The following is a 24667-nucleotide window of genomic DNA, read 5'->3' on the forward strand; positions in this document are numbered from 1 at the left end:
TACAGTAAGAAATTGTACCCTATTGGAATAATGTAATAATTTAAAGGGGATTCCATCTCTGTAAGACTTGGTAATATTAGAGGTATAATTTTTAAAATTTAAGAATATCTTAGGGAAGGTAGTGACCTTAAATAGTGTGATACAAAAATCCACTTAGGAACCAAATCTTAGCCTGGGAGGGATTAGCCCATTTATCCTTATAGAATTTTTAATAGGGATTTAAGAAAATACTTTGGAGTTTTGGTCTTATCTTTATTATCCCCAGTAAAAACCAATTTGGTGACAAATCCTGGATTTGATTCTGGAAAAAGTACTCTGCAAAATGAATGAAGACTCCCTGGAATGTGCAGTATATTAGCTTTGTAGATGTCAGTGGTGGCAAGGGACCCCTCAACTGGGGAGAAGAGATCAGGCTTGCTAGAACAGCGTTTCCTGAGCTGTCCGTTAAGGAATGTTTTATTGCCTACCCAACCTAGATGGTAAGATAATTATATGTGCTTAGTATTGTTTAATTACAGATAAGTTGTCCTTTTGTGAATTATTAGTGCTTGATAATAAACCCTGTTTATAGGAGGAAAAAATGAGTCCAGGGAGGTTAGAGAGGTACACTCACTTGTACCTCTCTAAGAATATTCTGAATAATAATCTGTATGATTATTCCTTAGTAGGTTCTATGAGAGTTTGCTTTCAGAGGAAATAGACTTTACTTGTTCTCAAGACACTTCAAATCTTCTCAGGAAAATATAACACTGGTTTTTAAAAAATTTAAAAACATTTACTAAGCATGTGTAAATGGACATGTAGTAATGTAATACAGAAAGACTTTCTGAGGAAATTAAATGAAGTTTTGCAAAATGTGCACAAGATATATTGAGTTTGTGAAACAGTGTAGCTTTTTAATAAAATAGAAATACTAATTTTTTTCCTCACATACTCATATAAGAGTGTCTTAAGTAATTTTTATAGATAGTTTTCCAAAATATTCCACAGGTGATAGTTAAATAAGTATATGCTTGACTGTAATGGGTACCATGGAGACTGAACCCTTGCTGATAAAGACATTAAAGTTTTATTGAGTAAATGATTATGTTAGAATTCTTGACTAGAGATTATAGAAACCTCTTTACCTGACTTAATCTGTAAGGGGAATTTGTTATAAATGTATAGTATGTCCCATGGAACCCAATGGTGGGGCTGCACCTGGGACCTAGGAATGGCCTGGAATCAGGAACTGGAGCACCATTGGGAACCCAGGAGTTCTTGCTGTATCTCTTTACTGCGATCTCTCTCTTTTTCTCATTCTTCTCTTCTTGCAGACTGGGTTTGGTTTTTTTTTTTGGTTTCTTAGTCTGTGTGGCAGACCATGGTAACAGAAAACTCCTGAGACTGTAGTTTCTGCAATTAAGAGAGCAGCTAATTAAAAACAATCTTATTTCCATTTCCATAATCCTAGTGAAGAATCTTATTGTCCAGCTTAAATTAGGTACTTATTTCTGGTCCAGTCACCTGTAGACAAGAGCAGAGTCACATTAACCATATAGAAGTTGGAGGGAAGGGACAATCTCTAGAAAAATGGTTTTAGGCAGCAAGCCCAAGAAAGTATATACCAAAGTCAGGAGACACAGTACAGTGAAGATAATAAGATATGAGATGATTTATAAATTGATAGAAAGTAAAATGCTGATAACTTTGTGGGCCAAGAGATCAGTGTGTGAATAAATACATTGTGTCTTGAGTTGAATCTGGAGTAATCCTGGGAGTTAATTAACATAGGTAATAAAGTATATTTTTTAAATGCTATTCATAGATAAATAAAAGATGGTATCTCAATACCATAAAGTGAATGAATTACTAGTACTTGTTAAAACATGGATGAATCTTGAAAACATGCTTTGTGAAAGAAGCTAGAAACAAAAAGCTATGTGTCTGATTCCATTTATATGAAATATCCAGAATAGGCAAATTCAAAGAGACAGAAAATGGATTAATAGTTGCCAAGGGCACAGGATTTCTTTTTAAGGTGATGAAAATGTTCTTGAATTAAATGGTGGTATGGTTGTACAACCTTAGAAACATAACTGAAAATCACTGAATTGTATACTTTAAGTGAATTTTGTGATATGTGAATTATACCTCAGTTTTTAAAAATACCATTCATATATAATGACCTATGGATTAATTTTCTTTTTACTTTATTCTTTTTTGAGGTATCCATGATAGTCCTGGATAAGAAAGGACTCTATCTTTCCTGTTAAGAATTGGGTTAAAGATTAGAAATTGGTAAAAAAAAAAAAAAAAGAAATTGGTAGATTGATCCTACATTATGGCATTTTAAACTTATTTCTAACAGAATTTGGATTTCTAAATATATTTAGTTAACGTAAGACTGTAATTGCCACAAAGACACTTTCAGGTACTTGTAATTGGATGTGCCTCTCTGATTGACAGTGAGGATTTCAGTAAGTTAAGGACTGCTCTGCAGAGACATTCACTGTTTTTGCTCAATAGACCATCTTCAGCACATGTCCATCACTACAGACATCATTTACCTGCCACTGTCCGTCTTGGACTGTCCAATGGACCACAGGCACCCCTTTTCCTTGTCATTCTCTTCCAGATCCCTCTAATGCTTGGAACCTTCTTATCTACCAAAACAAGAAAGAAAGGAAAAAAAAAGTTTCATTTGTTATCTTTTCTCTTGAGTTGATTTAGGGTTGGGTCTGAAATGGCCAAACTGGTTGGTTCTGGAGAAGGAAAGAAGACAGCTTTTGTTGTTTTCTAAGTCCTATCTCTGTATTCTGCTCTGACTCTTATACCTAGCCTCACAGCTCTCCTCAGATCCTTTGATGAAACAGGAAACTGATTTGGATATTTCTCTAAAATACAGAAATTCTTAAGAACTTGTAGTATCCTTAGGGAGAGGGCTCCGATCTTGTCTCCCTGCCGCGTTTTTGTCTTTTTGCCTCAACTACTGAGTGACTTTTTTTTCCCACAGAAATATTAGGTGATTGGGTTCTGTGATGTTACTAATACTGTCATACATTTTAGGCACATTATCTGTTAAGTTTGCTTTTCTGAACTCATCTGGGGACATACCATCACCTATAATGTTTTTCTTCTTTGTGGAAACATGCTGATTTCCCAGTAATGATTTTTAAAAGGAACTTCTGAAACACAAGCTATATGCACATTTTAGACTACCTTTTTTCTGAGCCCTTGTTTTGAGAAACCAGACCTCTGAGTCTTCTGAAGAGCAAGCAGAGCAAGTCATAGTGGAGCTACCTGACGCAAACAAGAATGACAAGAAACCAGACAAACCAGCTTCAGAAACTGTGAAAACCAGAGGGGAATAGAACTTGGGTATAATTAATAAGTGTCACAACATCAGAAAGGAAGAGGGAGACTGTGGGAAACAGGAGTCCACCCACACAGGCCTCACTGCTTAACAACTCAAGCAAATAGAAGCAAATTGATATGGTATTCAGAGAAGACAGGTAATGGCTGTAAAAAAGAGCATGCTGATTTTTCTTTTAATAAAGAGAACTGAAAATGGTTGCAGTTCAGGACAGGAAGGAGGGTGCAGTGCAGAAAAGTATGTAGTATGTACTGAAAATTCAAGAAAGGCAGGAGTTCCTGGTTACGGTCTCAGATAAAATAGATTACAGAGCAGAGACCTCTGGTGGACTAGCTACTGCGTGAATGATTATCAGTACCACAGAAAAAGCATACAGGAAAGTAGTGGAACTTAATAGACTAATAGTGTAGTAGAACCAAGATATCTAGAAAACAGATTGAGAGTATCAAACCTGTCAAGATATATGGCTATCAGAAATAGAAAAGGTTGGAAAGTATAATTCAAAAATAATCAAGAAAAATTCTAGAAAATTATTTGGAAGTGAAAGCCCCTCTCAGTGTGGTTATTAAGAGTGTATGGAGTTACACATAGGAGCTGTTTTTCAAGGAAAAAACTCTTCCCTTCCTGAGTACCTGCTTGTTAAATTTTTAAACTTAAAATGAATATAAGTGATTTCTAACAGAAAAGAGAAAATCTTTAGATGTAATAGTAAAACAACTTGGAACCTTAAACTTTGAAAAATAAAAAGATTCACATGAAGCCAGGAGAATGTATTAGGTCTCTGAATAAGAGACCATGCAGTTTCCTACAGATGGAGACACTTTGAAAACACTTACCAAAATAATAGAACTTTGAAAGAATCCCATCAAAGGGTTTCTAACTGATGTATAGATAAATAAAATTAATTCTTTAGACTGGCATTGTCCAGAAGAACTTTTGCAATGATAATACTTAAAATCTGTGCTATCTGTCTGATACACTAGCTACTGTTGAGTCCATGGGGTAGATGAGACTGAGAAAATGACTCTCTAGTTTTATTTCCTTTTAATTTAAAATGAAATAAACTCTAGTGACTACTAGAGCATATAGTAGTCAGCATAGCTGACATATAGTAGGCAGCATAGCTTTAGACCATGGTACAGATTGCAAGTCTTCCCAGTAGCTCAAATGGTAAGGAATCTGCCTGCAATTCAGGAGACCTGGGTTCGACCCCGGGTCAGGAAGATCCTCTGGAGAAAGGAATGGCAGTCCACTCCAATATTCTTGCCTGGAGAATCCCATGGACAGAGGAGCCTGGTGGGCTACAGTCTGTGGGATCGCAGAGTCGGACACGATTGAGCAACTAACAGTGCTACTACAGCAATAAGGGTGGAATGACCCAAACCTACATTCCCAAGGAGTCTGAGTCCTTAGTCATTCTGCCTCTTTTTGGTGTCTGTAAGTTTTCCATTAACCTTTACTATTGGAAATGCTAACAGGTGCCTCATATCTGGCTTCTGTACATAGTCCACTTTGCCTCCATTGCCTATGGCAGTGTGATACCAATCAGGATCAACCACTCCATCAGTAAACCCTGTTTTTTGCCTGTTGGTTCAGTAGCATAAATAATGAGCTCAAAATGGCCAGGGGGCAGTCTAATCTTCCAGTTCAGTAGAACCATTGTTGTGTCACCTGGTGCAGCCAGTAACCTTGTGGAGACTAAGATCTTTTAAACCAGTAGAGCTCAATATTGCCAGAATGGAAAGCAAAAATTCTTCAGGTGAGTTAATAGGTGTAATAGTGAGAGTAGCCACTCCTACTTCCTCCTCTTGATTCTGGGACCTTTGTAATCTGGTTATGAGGAATATAGCACCTGTGATTCAAAGTGTAGACGGCATCCTGTAAGGTAGAACCCCATTCTTCCAAGGGAAGTTTCCCCATTTGGCAATATAACTTAGTCTTCAGTAAAGCATTCTTCCTTTCAACTAAGCCAGGCATTTCTGGGTGATGGGGTGTGTGGTAAGATCAGATGATTCAGTGGTCCTGAGCCCATTGGTGTATGAATTTCTTTTGCTGTGAAGTATGTTCTTTGACCAGACACAATACTGTTAGAATGCCGTGATGGTGGATAAGGCACTCTGTGAATTTATATATGGTAAGGCTGGCAGAGCCATTGTGGTCAAAGAAGGCAAATCCATATCTAGAATATGTGTTTATTCCAATAAGTACAAATATCTGCTCCCTCCTTGATGGAAGAAGTCCAGTGTAATCAACCTGCCATCCGGGTGTATGCTATCTCCCTGGGAAATGGTATTTTATAGGGCATTTAATGTTGATCTCTGCTGTTAAAAGATTAGGCACTCAGCAGTAGGGTTAACCAGGTCTGCCTTGCTAAGAGGAGCCCATGCATAGCCTCCATTCTTGCCTCCATGGCCAATTTTTTCATGAGCCTATTGAGGAAACACTGAGATGGCTGGGAAAAGAGGCTAATTGATATTAATAGTGTATATCATTTTGTTCACTCTTATTAAGAGTCTCCTTTACAGTGGATGCAGCTTGGTAAGCATTCATGTGAGATAGGCTTCCCTAATAGCTCAGTTGGTAAAGAATTCACCTGCAATGCAGGAGAACCCAGTTTGATTCCTGGGTCAGGAAGATCTGCTGGAGAAGGGATAGGCTACCCATTGCAGTGTTCTTGGGCTTCCCTTGTGGCTCAGCTGGTTAAGAATCCGCCTGCAATGTGGGAAACCTGGGTTTGATCCCGGGTTGGAAAGATTCCCTGGAGAAGGGAAAGGCTACCCACTCCAGTATTCTGGCCTAGAGAATTCCATGGACTGTATAGGCCATGGGATCACAAAGAGTCGGACACAACTGAGTGACTTTCACTTCACTTTGATGTGAGATAAATATTGTCAAATCCTATGCCCATTCTAAGAGACCCATCCACATACTTTTTCCCTATCTTTTCTTGTCACTATCTTGCAGTCCTGTTCCTTCCAAGTCCCTGACCTTCCAGCTAACCCTTAGCAACTGCTCATGAATGAGTCTGAATGTGTACTTCTGGTTATGTCTATTTCAGACACAAGGACAAACCAAATGTACTGTTCCAAGTCCTGAATATTCATGGTTTGTAAGGCGCAGATCTCAAAATCAATAAGTGGTTAAGAGCACCAGCTCTAGAGCCTGGCTGCCTGTGTGCAAATTCTACCAGTTCCATTTGTGCCTTAGTCTACTGGTCTTGGGGAGTCTTCTGGAGAGGTGGGGGGTGGGGGTCACTTGGGGACACGGACACTGGTGGCAGACACATTGGGCAACATTAAACCAAGTGAACACTCCCAGCAATTGTCAGTGGATCATTAGTGCTATGACATATCTTCACGGGAGATTTTGAATATGGCAAGTCTTCTAAATTTTTTCTAATGAGGAATGCTTATTTTAGTCTAGTGATTATCAGTAGATCTCAACAAGAGCAGTGTGGTCCCTCTAAAGTGCAATTTAGAAACTTGTCAGGGTAGGTATTTTGATTGCCTCAGTGAGTGAGGGTGCTATAAGTAGATGTCTTGCAATGTCTGAGACTGTTCAGAGCAATGGAGGCCTGTATCCCCACTGACTTTTGTATGTACCATGGGCTAACCCCTCTCCAAATATAAATTGATAGTTTTGTAGTACATATTTGTACTAAAGAACTTGTACTAAAGCAAAAAGCTTATTAAGCTAGAAGGCTGTTTTCTGAGTTTTCTCTTGCTGCATGACAAAATAACAAACTTAGCAGCTTAAAACCACACTCATTTGTTAGCTCACAGCTCTATAAGAAACTGGGCTTGGCTGGGCTTTCTGCTCAGGGTCTCACAAGACTGGAATCAAGACTGGATTGGCTTCTGTCTGGGGCCCCTGGGGAAGAATCTGCTTCTAAGCTTATTCAGCTTGTTGACAGAATACACATACCTGTGGTTGTAGGTCTGAGGTCCCATTTCCTTGCTAGCTGTCAGCTGGAGGTCACACCTTTCTCCTAGAGGCTCTCCAGTCCCTGCACATGGCCTCCTCCGGCTTCTAAGCCAGAAATGGCATATTGAATATCTTGTTCCTTGAATATCTTTGACTTCCTCTTCTACCACCAGCTGGAGAAAACTGCTTTTAAAAGACTGGCCCGGTTGGATCAGGCCTATCCGTATAATCTCTGTACCTTAAAGTCCATTGACTTCAGAGTTTTAACTACATTTGCAAAATTCGTACCCTGTGGTACCTTGTTTAGTGTTTGATTGGCTAACTTAGGAACAGGAATCTTAAGGGAATCATCTTTACTATTCTGCCTACCACAGTTGGAATGAAGAGGGAACTTAAGTGAAATAAAGATATCTCAAAATTGAGTAATTTGTTCACTGCACACTCTGTTCTGTAAGCATTATAGCATTTTCAGCTGGCATAGTTAGTTGAAAAGGATTTCAGTGCAATAGTGTTATAACTGCAAAAGGAATGAAACTGACTAAAAATATGAAACAGACTTGAGATTCCTGTTCAGACTTTTGGTTAATGGCAACACATGTAATGCAGGAATCTCATTCAATTCCTTTAATATAACTAATAGTATTTTATATTGCCCTTGTTTGAATCACTTTCTTCCTAAAACTACTCGAGGTCTATTACACAACCACGTTATCACATCATCTCAGTATTTTCATTAGTTTTTTTTTTTTTTTTTTGTCTAATCCATATTCTTTTCCTTGTCATACCATTCAGAGTATATCGTCTCCAAGTTCTTTTTACAGAGTAGGCACAGGCTATATGTCTCAATGGGATTTCAAGTGAGAAGGATAAGTTTTTGGTGATACGTTCTTACTACCCTATCCTGGGACATTATCTAGGGGATTATTTTGACATCACACAAATAAATAAGACCTAGCATGATTTGTGATAATGTTAATACTTCCTCATTTCCTCTACTTTGTTATTTACTTGCTATCATTATTTTAACTTCAGTTAAGATTATTTCCCTATGTTCATTATTGTCTTAATACTGTTTCTAGTCTAGTGCTGGCCTGTAGCTCTGTTCTGTTATTTTCCTATTCTTGCCCAAAGTGCTTTCTGATATTCTCATTTTTAAATCCAAGCTTATTCATCATAAGTTCATACCTGTATCTGAGTGCTTCATTATGTCATTGTGTTCCCAAGCATTTATATGTGGAAATACATGTTTTTTAAAATAAACAACTTTCTTCTTATTTCTAATTTACATGTCAGTTAGGATGTTGTTTCTTTGTTTTCATTTTTGTGTAGGTTAGTTATACCATTTCTGAATTATGTAGTAAAGGAGGCATTATAAATATGTGATTAAAAGGGGGAGATTGGGTCTCATATGACTAAGATCTGTTCTGTCACACAAAGAAGATATGCTCGGCCTTAAGTGTTACATATCCTTTTCTGCAGTGTCCTATTGTGAATCAGCAGCCTGGATGTCTTGCCACATACATGAATAGAGTAGGTTTTCTGTCTAGGCACCATCATCTGTCTTGTCTCAAGGATGCTCGTTGCTCATCTTTCATTCCATTTCAGTTTAATCAGCGCATTGCTTAGTTTTCCTTAATTTTGCAATAGGAGGTTCAGCTTATCTTGTAATATTCACACATTTGAGATTCTTAGTAGTCTTTTCTTTTGAAAAATGTAAGATTTGAAGTCTAGTAATTCTTTTGTTCTGTTATCAGTTATCAACAAATTTGTGCAGCTTAATTTTTTTTTTATCCAAGCCACCCTCTGCCCCACTCTCTTCAAAAAAGACTTAGCAGAATAGTAGACTTGAGTACAGAGTCTTACTAGGCATGTTGTAGATAAAGCTAAGTCTTATCAAGTTATAGTTTTTGCAGATATAACTAATGTACAGTGAAATGATAGAAAAAGCGGTAAGTAGACTAGAAATAAAATCTAGGTTCTTGATCCTGAATATCACTTACTACCTTGTTTAAGTTGGACAACTTTTCTAAGTCTTCATTTTTTCATCTGGAAATAGAGGTTTGTGTCCTGCCCATCTGCCAGGGTTATTGTTAGTTCAAACAACACAATGACAGCCACAGAAATGTAAATTCTAAAATGTACTGCAATAGTTGTTAGTCTTATCATCCAGAAAAACTTTGGCCATTAAATCAATCTTGTAGATGGCTTCAAATTACTTTAGTACTACCACCCAGGTTAAAGTGCTAGATACAGGATGAATTAGAAAGGAATTTGGAAAAACCTAATTGGCTGGTTAGATGGCCATTGAGGTAGAGAGGAGATAGCAGTCTGATCTATGCACTGGAAATAAAAAACTGGGGAAGATGTGCCAGAAGCATTGGCAGGACTCGGAAACTTGCTTGATTTGGGGGTGAGGGAAAGGAAAGAGCAGTTGAACTGAGAGTGGGAGGTTGGTGGTCAAGAGGCAGGTAGGTATGAAAGAAAGAGAGGGTGAACTACCTGTTGAAGCGTGCCAATCTGGCTTTAGATGTCCAAAGGAATGTGGGGCTGGAGTTCAAAGAGATCTGGGGTTAGAGATTAGATGGGGCCCAAGGGTGGAGCTTTGTGGAATGAATGTCTGCATTGAAGGGCCTGCCAGGCAAGGAAGGTGTCTTCTGATCCTGTGTTGCATAGTCTGTGACAGTTCTGTACAGTGTGGCACAGGGGACTTGTACACTACTGCTCTTACCAGTTTATGTCTTATAAAAGAAGTCATTGACATCTGCTAAACTATTGGGTGAGATTCACTCCTTAGGAAATCCTCCACAGATAAAGAAACTAAAAATGAACAAAAAACTGAATAAGAATTTGCATTTTGTCAAATACCCTATAGGGAAGTTTAAAAATGGAATGTTCATTTTTCAAATTCAGTACTACTGGCAGACACTGCTCTATTCTGAGTGAAGGCTAATTTGTATGAAATAAAGCTATTAATATAATATTATTGATCTTTACTAATTCTCTTTCCCCCCTTTTTTCTCTCCAGATTTTACATTGTGCAATAGGTAAGTATGGAATCCCCCCACCCGCTACTTACATACTGTGAATTCTGCTTTTTTTTTTAAGTCATAAATAATAGGTTGATTAGATTCTTACCGAACATTAAAAAAACTAAACTTTAATCATTATTCATAAAATTGTTTAGGCTCTTGGCTTCTAAAATCATAGGTACTATTTAGATGTTCATTGAACAGTTTATTAAATGCCATGGCTATTTTTCTGTGTCATTTTAAAAAGGTTTCTACCTTTTGAATAAAGGATAAATAAACAGTAACATATTTATAACCATGTGACTTGGGGTGCTAGACTTTGTTGAAAGCCCTCTGTGATTATTTGAATGTTATATACTCTTCCTTATCTTTTAAAATGGAGTACTGTGTATATTGCCTACCTCATAGATGAATATTTAATGTAAGTGAGAGGGATTGGAAAGTACAAAGGGTTATACAAATGTGAAGGATTTTTACTAAAAGCAGATGCAGTGTGTTTCCTTTTGGGGGAATGGGGAGGGTTATCAAATTCTGCTGTGGAATTGAGGCAAAGCTTATAGTCGCGGGTGGCTAGACTCCTCGCAGCAGAAATCAATTTTGGAAAGTTGACAGACCCTGCGGAGTAAGCGTGTGGTGGTTGCTGTCTGTATATTTGGATTTCTTACTCCAACGGAGGATTCGAAGTTGATAACTCATTGAGAAGCACCAAAGGTCTGAAAACTCCAAAACTGTGCATTCAAACCGTTATGGCTTTCTCTGCATCTATTGAGATAATCATATGGTTTTTATCTTTCAATTTGTTAATGTGGTGTATTACATTGATTGATTTGCGGATATTAAAGAATCCTTGCATTCCTGGGATAAAGCCCACTTGGTCATGGTGTATGATTTTTTTAATATGTTGTTGGATTCTGTTTGCTAGAATTTTGTTAAGGATTTTTGCATCTATGTTCATCAGTGATATTGGCCTGTAGTTTTCTTTTTTTGTGGCATCTTTGTCTGGTTTTGGAATTAGGGTGATGGTGGCCTCATAGAATGAGTTTGGAAGCTTACCTTCATCTGCAATTTTCTGGAAGAGTTTGAGTAAGATAGGTGTTAGCTCCTCTCTAAATTTTTGGTAGAATTCAGCTGTGAAGCCATCTGGCATGGAAGCAACCTAGATGCCCATCAGCAGATGAATGGATAAGGAAGCTGTGGTACATATACACCATGGAATATTACTCAGCCATTAAAAAGAATTCATTTGAACCAGTCCTAATGAGATGGATGAAGCTGGAGCCCCTTATACAGAGTGAAGTAAGCCAGAAAGATAAAGAACATTACAGCATACTAACACATATATATGGAATTTAGAAAGGTGATAACGATAACCCTATATGCAAAACAGAAAAAGAGACACAGAAATACAGAACAGACTTTTGAACTTTGTGGGAGAATGTGAGGGTGGGATATTTCAAAAGAACAGCATGTATACTATCTATGGTGAAACAGATCACCAGCCCAGGTGGGATGCATGAGACAAGTGCTCCGGCCTGGTGCACTGGGAAGACCCAGAGGAATCGGGTGGAGAGGGAGGTGGGAGGGGGGATAGGGATTGGGAATACATGTAAATCCATGGCTGATTCATATCAATGTATGACAAAACCCACTGGGGAAAAAAAAAAAAAAAAAAGAATACCCATCCAAAAAAAAAAAAAAACCGTTATGGCCCTGATCAATATAATTGATAAATGAAATGGGTACTTATTCTATTTGGGGCCCTGAGGAATTCAGAGATGAGGAGACTTACAGTTCAGGTGGAAACCCAGCAAGCTCTCCACCGCGGGCCATAGAGGGATCACTCTGATACCTGGGCTCTATTTCTTTTAAAGAAGACAAATATCTTCTTTATAAAGAATTGTACCTCATCTATTTTCTCACTAGAAGGAGGTCTGCAGTTAGGAATTTCTGAAATGATTTGCAGAATTTTGTATGAATGTGCCTATGTTTATTTTGGGAAGGTAGGTAGAATTCATAGCTTTCATAGATTCTCAGAGTAAGTATGTGATTCAAAAGGTTAAGAAAGGGTGCTTTAGCACCTTTAAGCAAGAGATTTGAAAAGAGCTTGGAGACTCATTTGTTTTCAGATGGTCTGAGCTTTACCAGAGAGGTTAAGGGACCTGGACCAGGTCACATGGTCACTAAATGGTATAGCCTCATTTGGGACATGGCCAGTCTGAGCCAGAGCCCACCTGCCTGACTTTATTTTATGGTGATTGGGTTTCAGCTAGTGTATAATCTTTGGTACGTTCCCTTTTTAGTCCTTTATCTATAGTTTTGAGATGAAAAATGTGTCGCTTCTTAAATGCTTAAATTTGCAGATTGGGGAATATATTCAGCCAGAGTTCTGGAACCACTTCAGGCCTCTCCACATGACTCAGCCCTGTGCCCCCAGGCTCTCCGAGTCTCTTAACCTTCAGCTGCCTCTGTGTAAAGCTCTTAGATGTGTGTTTTGCGTGTTTTAGTATTTTAATTATTATTTAATTGTATTTTAATACCCACATTTCTTGCATCTCTCTCATATTCTCAGGCCTCTTTATAAAATTTCTACTCCTAGAAATAAAATTTTGGGCAAGTATATTTATTCATTCACACCAAGAACTTGATTGAATGCCTCCCAGATGGGGCAAGACACTGATGGGTAGTGGGAGCAGAGAGGTAAATAGGCACAGACTTAGGCTCAGGAGGCCCACAGTCAGATGGCCACCCCTCGGAGCTTCTCTAATGGGATGCACTCTGAGGACTAGCATCTGTGTCACGCTCTGCTGTGACGGTTCATTGACCGGTGTCCCTTGGTCTTTGTGTGGTGCCCGACACACAGGAGATACTTTAAAATTCCTTCTTATTTTCTCAAGAACCTTGTTCAATGAGTGATTCTGTCTCTTGCATCATCACCCTTTGTCATCTGCCTTTTCCATCTCAGCTCACAAGAATGCTCCATCCTGAAAATAATTTTTAACCTAACCTTTGACCCTGCCTTCCTCCCTTGTTACTGCATAATTCCTCTGCGTCCCTTTGACCAGGCTCATCAATTCTGCCCCCTCTCCCTACCCACACTCCCATAGCCAGGTGGTCATCAGGTTTTCTCAGTTCTGTTCCCTAAATAGTTCTCAGAGTCTCCTGTTTTTTCCAGTCCTATTCAGGACCCGAGTATGTCTTATCTGGATTCCCACATGGATCTCCCTGAACTTGTAGGCTTATGATATTAATATTAGTAATAATAACAGCGAACATTATAATGAGTATTTACTATGTCCCAGGGCTTTACGTTTATTATTTGTTTACTTCCCAATTTACAGTTGACAAGACTGAGGCATAGAAGGTTTTATATCTCTCCAAGGTTCATGTAGCTAATAAGCCCTAGAGCTGGAAGTTGAACCTATGGCTCTGTGGCTATAAGTCTGCTTACATCTCTCAAGGGATTTAGTTAAAAGATAATTCTGACCATGTCACTTGTGTGCTTAAAACCCTTCACTGGTTTAAACTTCTTCATGATTTGTACCCTGCCCACCTCCCTAGTCTTACCGGTATCCCTGCCTCCCACTGCATGCTTCAGCAACCCTGACCTCATGGTACCCCACAGCATCCCCCCCACAACCCCGCCACCATAAGCCATGCTACTGCACTATTTCTTACCTCTGGTCTGTGCCCAGCCTTTGTGCTCTGCCTGTAGTGGTAGCCCACCCTCTGCAGCAGGCAACTTCCCCCAGTAAACTCTCCTGCCACCCACTGGCTAGATTATATACCATTCCTCACTTTCCTCTAATACCCTGCAACTCTTTTATTGCACTTTCCACAATATATTATGGTCTGTCACTGTACCTGTATCTTTCACCAACATCACTGAATGTTTCTGAGACTGGGAATAGTTTCCTGTTGATTTCTGTGTCTTAACACTTAACAGTTCATGGCTCCTAATGGGAGCTTGGTGAACGTTTGATCATAATCCTACTAAATTCTAAATGACATTTTCCAAAACTTGTTTCAAAATGTTTTCAGTTGCTTAAGATTCAATAAGAATAATCATAAGTAAGCTCTTTTTAGCATTGGCCTAAAGGCAGTCCTTTATTGCTTTTTTTACTCATGACTTGAGTTTACTTTGGGAATGATGGTTTATTTTCCTGTGTCTTTCTGAAACTTCACTGTACCAGCTTGGTCTTTTAGAAGCTTGTTTTAGTTTGAGATGTCTTTAGTTTGTGTATTGTTGGTAAGAAATGTAGACCTCAGTCAGACCTGGGTTACTTATTAGCTGTGAGTTTCAAGATGTTACAACTTCTGTGTGCCTTTGTTTCTTCTTCAATAAATGGAGGATAATAATACCTACCTCTTAGGTTATTGTGAAAATAGGACATGCATGTAAAACATGCATGAGAAAATGGTAGCTATTAACAATAATAATGTCATGGAATGTTAAAAGTTTTATTCTGTCCCTAATGTAATGTTCCATATTTAGATTAATATAACTTTTCCATATTCTGACTTTTCCTCAATTGCAGTTTCTGTGTAAGTGAGGACTTCAGGGCCGCCTGTTCTTAGTATGGGTTGGAGTTGCTTGTTCATAGTTTTGACAGTGAAACAGTAAACTAAAATTCCACATGGGGGATTCATTTCTGTGAGAAAGTCAGGCCTCTATCTTTCCAAATGGGTTTCTTTGTCCCAGCTTCTGATAATGCAGGAACAAGATTTCTTTTGGTGAGGAGCAAATGATAGCCCATTTGAATACATGTTGAGGACATATTTTTTTTTAATTAAGGTATAATTGGCATATAACATTGTACTAGTTGCAGGTATACAACATAATGATTTTATATATGTATATATTGTGAAATGATCACCACAATAAGTTAATGTTCATCACCTCGTATATTTACAGCTTTTTTCTTGTAATAAGGACTTTTAAGGTCTGTTCTCTTCGCAACTTTCAAGTATATAATAGAGTGTTACTGACTATAGTGGCCATGCTATGCGTTACACCCCCAGGACTTACTTATGTTATAACTAGAAGTTTGTACCTTTTGCCCACTTTCATTCATTCCCCCGACCCCAGGCCCTGCCTTTGGCAACCCCCAGTCTGTTCTCTGTATCTTCGAGTTTGGGTTTTTCCCCCTAGATTTCATGTACAAATGAGATCATACACTGTCTTTTTCTGGGATAGTATTTCTTAAATGCTATGGTTGCAGCCCTCAGCTCAAGATTTGTAGTGATTTTATTTATGCAGTGTTTTTCTTTCTGGAAATGAGGATTTTAAACCCAATTGGTACACATCTTTTACAAGGCTGCAAAGAAGAGTTGTGGTTTTCTTAATCATGTGGTACAGTTTATGTTGAAAGAAGTATCTGCTTTTCTGTGTTTTGCTCAGATTAGATTGTGGAAGAGGCATACTGGATGTGAGTGGTTCTCAGCTGACTCTGGAGTATGGTTACCTCACTTTGTTGGGCTAGAAGTTAGAGGTAGAGGGATGGGAACTGGTGACACTGGTAAGATGTGACCTTGTGCGTTTGGTGAATCTTTGTGTTGAAGCTTATTGTTGTTGTTGAGTCGCACAGTCATGTCTAACTCTTCGCAACCCCATGGACTGTAGCACGCCAGGCTTCCCTGTCCTTCACCATCTCCCAGAGCTTGCTCAAATTCATGTCCATTGAGTCAGTGGTGCATCCAACCATCTCATCCTTTGTTGTCCCCTTCTCCTCTTGCCTTCAATCTTTCCCAATATCAGAGTCTTTTCCGATAAGTGTTGGAACTTACATTGTCAGTATAAATAACTTTAGAAGTTCTTGATTGAAAACTGTAGAACAGGAGCCCAGTCATAGCCCAGAGGGTATTGTGTCTGAAGTTGAGTATTAGTACTCTAATATCATCAACAGACAAGGACAGAAGCCCTCACTTAGATAGGCCAGATTTGTGGTTTCAAATATTTGCTGTATGTTCCAGCTTGCGCACCTCTCTCAGACTGATGACACTTCGGTTTTTTTTTTTCCCATAAGGCAAATAATAATGTGTATTTTAAGCTGAATATCATAAATGAAATAATATAAACGATACAAAAGTAATACACAGAAATAGTAATGTCACAAATAACAAAATGAAAGCTATAATTTGAAAAGTCATTTTTTAAAGTTAAACTTTGATTTTAAAATGTCACATTCATAAAAACAATATAGGTAAGCATTCCTTCCTTGCAAATATGAGTCATCAAATTTCTGAGCTGACACTTTTTGGGGAAGCCTGATTCCAGCTCCCCAATCGATAAAAGGTGTACAAGTTTCTAAAGGATGACCAGCTCCAAGGGAGCCTCCTTTCGAAGACAAAATAAACTTCTGTTTATTTTTTAAAAGTGAATTATAAGAAATTTGTAATTACCTTACAGAGGTAGCATATGGCTTCAGACTGATTTTATTAAGTAACAAATGATGCCAAGGAGGAAAGGGGCAGCTCCTGAAGAGACAAGCACCGGAAGACCCAATCTCCTCCACCAGAAATCTCTCCCCTCCCAGCAGTGACAGAGAACTAAATCCTGTCCAAACTGTACACCTCCCATCTCCCCCTGCCCTACCCCCCAGAGGGTCAAGCATTCATCAGTCATTTCCAATGCAGTATTGGGAAGGAATAACCCTCACATATCACAGAAGCCAGACCCAGAACCCTCCATGGTGCAGCAAAAGAGAACTCTGAAAGGAAAGCATTGTGGAGGGAAGGGGTGATTCCCCCGGATCTGCTCACCTGGAATTCTGCTTTCACCCCGCATCCAACCCTCATAGGTATGGCTGGGGCACAGAAACAAAACTGCTTACCTTGGTTCCTCTTAGTCTAGTTGACATTTTTAAACAGAACTTTATCAAAAGTGAGAAAGAACAGAAAGGGAATGAGTATCAGAAACACAAACAATGTAAAAATAGTCATATTCCCAAAATACAAATGTCTGATCCTGAGATCTGTCTCCCATTTTGTTACTGGGAGCTGACAGGGGTCACACGGACCTTGCTGGCTCTCTTCCACCCTGTTTTTACTGGGCTCAACCCTGGGACCCGTTTCCCCAAGCCCATTTTCCTGGCTGGGGGAATAAAAGATGGTTCAGGTTTCCATTCAGAAGCTGCTTTCTGCCTGGGGGCATACTTAGTGGTGGTACTGGCAGGGGAAGGAGAAGCCCTTTGAGGTGGGGAAATGGCCTTGACCTTTCCCAGCAGGCCAGCCTGAGTCCATTGCCTGGAGGGCTGTCTGGATGCAGTGTGGAGGTCAGAGGCCTGGTCAGCTCCTTGCATTTCTTTGTCATTTATTAATAAGTATAGTCATTTCCCAGCATCCTGACACCAGAACTCCACCATAGCCATGTTCAAACTGTAATCTTTCCCAGATCACTGAAGCCCTTCAGAGCAGCCTAGCTTAGTCTCCCTCTGCTTTGGCACTTTGATTAGTCTGTTGCCTCCTGATCACATTTTTCCTCCTCCTCTCTAGACAGAGAGAGAAGAGGAAAGAAAGATAGTTTTAGCACCTGCATGTTCTGCTCCTTATACCCAGAGTTTCACTGTTCTCTGAATAAACTTTGTATTTTCACACTCCATAATTTTGTACATAAAATGTCCTTTGCCTGGAACACACAGCTCCCTAAGTTGTTCCCAGCTCTGTGTGAATGTACTGATGAAAGGAAGGTAGAAATAGGGCATGCTCATCAGGAGCCCAGAGTGCCTGAGCAGGGGAGGTGGGGGACTTACCCAGAGCTCATGCACACTGGGCTTAACCAGAACTCAACGGGCCCCAGGGTTGAGCACAGTAAGAACAGGAAGGAAGTGAGCCAACACGGTCATGTGACCCCATGTCAGCTCCCAGTAACAAAAGGAGAGATAGATCTCAGGATCAGAGAGCCTCCTGGCACCTAGCAAGCACTCAGTAAGCTGTAGTGGCTTCTCCATTGGTTGTTAGTGGGCAAAATATAATCCCTGAGGATTTCTGTGTTCAGTTGGAGTTCAGAAGGGAAAGCCATGAAGAGAGCCTAGATCAAGGAGTTTTACCCTTTGCCATCCTTGTAGGAACAGCTTGGGGGTTGGCTTAAATTGAAAGCTGTTATTGAGATTTGAGGTATTTAAAATCTCTTCTCTGTGAGGTAATATTATCTTGTTTTCCAGGCCATCAGGAATCAAGCTAAGGCAAACCAGCCCCACTTGAAATATCACTAGCTGTGTGACAAGTTAGCCATCCTCCCCCTAGGTGTTAGTTTTCACATCTGAAGAACTAGGAGTTGGACTAGATAATAGATAATCTCTTAACATTCCTTTCAGCTGGATGGTCTGAAATGCCGTGAAACTATGAAGTAGCCTTAGAGGTGTAGGTCAGTTATCTGAGCAGTGATAAAAAGGAGGCTGCGTGTGTGCTTAGTCACTTAAGTGCTGTCTGACTCTCTGTGACCCTGTGGCCCATGGCCTCCCAGGCTTCTCTGTCCTTGGGATTCCTTCTCCAAAAGGAGGCTGTACTAGATGTTTAAATATACCCGTGTGCTTGTGTGCTAAGTTGCTTCAGTTGTATCCAACTCTTTGTGACCCTATCGACTGTAGTCCACCAGGCTCCTCTGTCCATGGGATTCTCCAGGCAAGAAAACTGGAGTGGGTTGCCATGCCCTCCTCCAGGGGACCTTCCCAACCCAGGGATCGAACCCACATCTCTTATGTCTCCTTCATTGGCAGGTGGGTTCCAGGACCACCTGGAAAACCCCGTTTAAATATACCTATGATATGAATATTAGGAAACTTAAGTATAGTAGTTTTAGTACATTTTCCCTCTCAGTGCATTTTTTTTTTAATTGAAGTATAGTTGATTTAAAAGTTGCAGGTGTGCAATATAGTGATTCACAGTTTTAAAGGTTGTACTCCATTTATAGTTATTATAAAATATTGGCTGTATTCCCTATGCTGAACAATATATCCATATAGCTTACTTATTTTATACATGGTAGTTTGTAACTCTTAACCCCCCTACCCAATCCTGCCCTTCTTCGTTTCTCTCCCCCCACTGGTAACCACTAGTTTGTTCTCTATGTATGTGGGTCTGTTTGTTTTTGTTAAATTCACTTCGTTTCATTTTTGATTCTACATATAAGTGATTTTATACAGTATTTGTTTTTTCCTTTCTGACTTCCTTTACTTAGCATAATGTCCTCCAAGACTAACCATGCTGCAGCAAATGGCAAATTTTGATTCTTATTTATGGCTGAGTAGTATTCCATTTTATGTCTATAGCACATCTTTATTCATCTGCTGAGGGGCATTTAAGTTGCTTCCAGATCATGGCAATTGTAAATAATGCTGCTGCGAACATTGGTGAGCATGTATCTTTTCAAATTAGTGTTTGGGTTTACATCCAGGAGTGGAATTGCTGAGTCATATGGTAAGTCTATTTTAAGTATTAATGAGAAACCTCCATACTGTTTTCCACAGTGGCTGCACCAATTTACATTCCCACCAACAGTGTACAGAGGTTCCCTTTTCTCCACATCCTAACCAACATTTGTTGTATTCTTTTTGATCAGAGCTATCTGACAGGCTTGAGGTGATATCTCATTGTGATTTTGATTTGCATTTTCCCAGTGATTAGCAATATTGAACATCTTTCCATGTGTCTGTTGGCCATTTGCATGTCCTCTTTGGAAAAATGTCTATTGACTTCTGCTCACTTTTTAATCAAGTTGTTTAGTTGTTGTTTTTTTTTTTTGATGTTGAGCTGTATGAGCTGTTTCTCTATTTTGGACATTAGCCCCTTATAAGTTATATCATTTGCAAATATTTTTTCAAATTCAGTAAGTTCTGCTTTCTTTTTGTTAATGGTTCCCTTTGCTGTTCAAGAGGCTTTACGTTTAATTAGGCCCTATTTGTTTATTTTGCTTTCTCAATGCATTTTTTTTCCTTTATTTATTTATTTTTTTTTTCAGTGGGTTTTGTCATACATTGATATGAATCAGCCATAGAGTTACACGCATTCCCCATCCCGATCCCCCCTCCCACCTCCCTCTCCACCCGATTCCTCTGGGTCTTCCCAGTGCACCAGGCCCGAGCACTTGTCTCATGCATCCCACATGGGCTGGTGATCTGTTTCACCATAGATAATATACATGCTGTTCTTTCGAAACATCCCACCCTCACCTTCTCCCACAGAGTTCAAAAGTCTGTTCTGTACTTCTGTGTCTCTTTTTCTGTTTTGCATATAGGGTTGTCGTTACCATCTTTCTAAATTCCATATATATGTGTTAGTATGCTGTAATGGTCTTTATCTTTCTGGCTTACTTCACTCTGTATAAGGGGCTCCAGTTTCATCCATCTCATTAGAACTGGTTCAAATGAATTCTTTTTAACAGCTGAGTAATATTCCATGGTGTGTATGTACCACAGCTTCCTTATCCATTCATCTGCTGATGGGCATCTAGGTTGCTTCCATGTCCTGGCTATTATAAACAGTGCTGCGATGAACATTGAGGTGCACGTGTCTCTTTCAGATCTGGTTTCCTCGGTGTGTATGCCCAGAAGTGGGATTGCTGGGTCATATGGCAGTTCTATTTCCAGTTTTTTAAGAAATCTCCACACTGTTCTCCATAGCGGCTGTACTAGTTTGCATTCCCACCAACAGTGTAAGAGGGTTCCCTTTTCTCCACACCCTCTCCAGCATTTATTGCTTGTAGACTTTTGGATAGCAGCCATCCTGACTGGCGTGTAATGGTACCTCATTGTGGTTTTGATTTGCATTTCTCTGATAATGAGTGATGTTGAGCATCTTTTCATGTGTCTCAGTGCATTTTGAAAGCACCATCAGAAAGTGAAATTAAATTTGGGAGAGGGACACTCACACTTTTTATGGCATGCATTTACCCATGATCATCACTAGATGGCACCCTTGTATTAGTAAGGAGATAAACGGCCCTTAAGGACTCCTGGAGGACGTCTAATGAAAATAGACAGTAGTGAATCAATAGCTGAAACTGAGGAATGAGCAAATTAACAAGAGAAAAGAGAAGTGGATGTTTTCCCATCAGTGTCTCATGACTTGATCATTAATATTTTAGGTAATGAAAAGCTGAAACTTCGAGCATTGCCCTGGAAATTCTCTTATAAATATTTTTTAATTATAGGCACAAGGTACCTTTAAAATTAAAAATTAGCTTAATTTGCTTAATTAAAAAGCTACAGGAAATGAAAGTATTTTAGAAGATCTTTGGTCAGATGGTTTGTGAGAGTCTGAAGTCAATAAACCTTCCACTTTTGTTCTTAGCTTCAAAAGCAAAGTTAGTCCAGCAAAGCTGGAAATACCATCTAGTAACCAAGTTAAGGAGAAGGCAATGGCACCCCACTCCAGTACTCTTGCCTGGAGAATCCCATGGATGGAGGAGCCTGGTAGGTTGCAGTCCATGGGGTCTCTAAGAGTCGGACACGACTGAGTGACTTCACTTTTACACATTGGAGAAGGAAATGGCAACCCACTCCAGTGTTCTTGCCTGGAGAATCCTAGGGATGGGGGAGCCTGGTGGGCTGCGGTCCATGGGGTCGCTAAGAGTCGGACACAACTGAGTGACTTCACTTCCATGCATTGGAGAAGGAAATGGCAACCCACTCCAGTGTTCTTGCCTGGAGAATCCCAGGGATGGGGGAGCCTGGTGGGCTGACGTCTATGGGGTCGCACAGAGTTGGACACGACTGAAGTGACTTAGCAGCAGTAGCAGCAGCAACGAAGTTAATTCCATTGAACCAAACAGTGAAAGTTTAACAAAAGAATTCCTTGGTTTGTGAGTCCATGTTAGGAGTTAAATGGTAAATAATGTGTTAATGAAGGAAGCAAGAACTCTTTGGAATATCTGTATGATGTAGTATGTCTGACTTTTATAGTCTGTACAGCTTTTCTGGGAAAGGAATTTTTTCCTCTTCGTAGTGACCATCTTTCCACATATTTTTCTTTTAATAACAGTTCCTACCTCACTATGTTCTTTCAGTTAGTAGTCTACATTTGAGACTCACCCATTTCTTCACATGGTTAGAAAGTTCATTCTTTGTTATTCCTGAATAATAATAATATATATTAATAATATATATTATAATATATATTATATTAATAATATATATAATAATATATATTAAATATATTGTTAATATAATATATTATATTAATATATATATTCCACTGTATACAGTGGAATATATACAGTTTGTTTATCTGTTTACCTATTGAAGGACTCTTGGTTGCTTTCAGTTTGGGATGGTTATGGATAAAAGTGCTGTGAATATTTGTATGCTGGTTTTTGAAGGGATGAATACATCCTACTTCATGTTTACTGTCAACGTATAAATTTCAATATTTATCTATAAGCTTGTTCTAGATTTTTTTTAACCTTTTATATTCTTTCTTATGTTTTGTGTGAATGATCCATCTTGCACTGAGTGGTAATGTTAAAGTATCTACTTATTAATGTGTTTCCAGTTTTCCTGCCTTCTATAGCTTCTACTTTAACAAAGATAGTTGCTTTAGTATTTGGTAATATGTATTTGTAACTGTTGTAACTTCATTGTGAGTTACAGCTTTTAGCACTAAAAAAAATGTCTTTTATATGTGGCCTTTCTGAATCACTTTTGTATTAGCATAGAGTTGGATCTTGTTTTGTGACTCAATTTGAAAATCTCTTTCCTTTAGTAGGTGAATTAAACACATTTACAGTTATCCATAGGACAACATGTTCGGTGTTATTTTGTTGCATTTTTGTTGCAATTGCTACATACACTATTATTATTGTATTTACCTACATGATATGTTTTCTTTGCTTTTTAAAATATTTATTTTGGTGTTTAGAAGGTTTTGCAGTTGTTCTAGTGGTTACCTTTGCATTTATACCTTTCTAAAGGCCCTTAGTTCTTTGTATTCTTATTTAACCTGTTACTGTCTGGTTTGTCAGGTTTTAAATATTTGTTTTGACTCTCACCTATTGCCTGTGCAGTCAGTAAGCTTATCTACCTTCTTTTTTCCGCACTCCTTTCCCCTCCTATTTTTTTTACTTGTATTATTTCTACTTTGTCAGAACCTGAAACATTAGGAGCCTGGCGGCTGCAATCCCTGGGGCCACAGAGAGTCAGACAGGACTGAGCACAGTGACAATAACATTTACCTAGTCTCTCCCCGCCACCCCCCCCACCCCCATCCTGATCTTTGTTTCAGTTCACACTTTGAAATATCAAATGTTTACTGTCAGTCTTTCTCCCAAAGTTTTCTGTTATCTTTTAGTTGAATGAAATGTACCCTCTTGTGGTGTCAGGAACCGTGAAGGGTCTGAGGTTTTACCCTACTTGTAAGTTAGCTGGTCACTGTTCCGTGGACGGTGGCAGCATGTAGCGGTCTGTGTTATAGGGACGACCATGGGGCCTGGGGAACCTGTTGCTTTTACGGTAAGTAGAAGCAGGCGTGCTCTTTGTTGTCAGGGTGGACACGACCTCATCCCTCAGGGTCACTCTGCTCAAACGCACACCTAAGAACTGACCTGGGTGAAAACCAGTCAGGCCTTGCCCTTGTGGCAGGTATATTCAGGGATGCTCAGGGCTCATGGCAGATTGCCTTTCCCAAAAGGTAGATTCTCAAGAAGAGCTTGTGGGCACAGTGTTTCCCTAGTTCATATATGTTTAAGACTCTTATAACCTTGATATTTTAAATATCAATTTGTTCAATATAAAATCCCTAGTTTACACTTTCTTCCCTTGAACTTCTTAAAAACGCTGCTCCATTATTGCCTTGCTTATATGTTTCTCCTGGGAAGTTTGATATCTTGCCCTTTTAAGATATTTTGTCTTTGTATCTGAAAATCATAAGGATTTTGTTTCCACCTTTATTGAGATGTTAAAAAATATGTGTATTTATAGTACACAGTATGGTTTTAGTATATATATACATTGTTAAATGATTGCACACTGGTGCTAATTAACATATCTATTACCTCACAGTTATTCTTTTTTGTGGTAGTGAGAACATTTAAGATTATTCTCTTAGCAGATTTCAGATATACAGTATACTCTTATTAACTAGTCACGATACTGTACATCCAACAACACAAGAGAAGACCCTACACATGGACATCACCAGATGGTCAACACTGAAATCAGATTGATTATGTTCTTTGCAGCCAAAGATGGAGAAGCTCTATACAGTTAGCAAAAACAAGACCAGGAGCTGACGGTGGCTCAGATCATGAACTCCTTATTGCCAAATTCAGACTTAAATTGAAGAAAGTAGGGAAAACCACTAGACCATTCAGGTATGACCTAAATCAAATCCCTTATGATTATACAGTGGAAGTGAGAAATAGATTTAA

General features: G+C 39.1%; 1 protein-coding gene across 1 annotated transcript in view; it reads left to right on the forward strand.

The window, feature by feature from the left end:
* HACD2 (3-hydroxyacyl-CoA dehydratase 2) overlaps nucleotides 1–24667 on the forward strand; it is an 88964-nt gene that overhangs the window by 4576 nt on the left and 59721 nt on the right. Inside the window, exon 3 of the mRNA XM_043873789.1 lies at nucleotides 10305–10323. Coding sequence (XP_043729724.1) covers nucleotides 10305–10323 — 19 coding nt within the window. The remainder of the gene's footprint in view (nucleotides 1–10304; nucleotides 10324–24667) is intronic.

Source organism: Cervus elaphus, chromosome 19 (assembly GCF_910594005.1).
Source record: "Cervus elaphus chromosome 19, mCerEla1.1, whole genome shotgun sequence".
Classification (NCBI taxonomy): domain Eukaryota; kingdom Metazoa; phylum Chordata; class Mammalia; order Artiodactyla; family Cervidae; genus Cervus; species Cervus elaphus.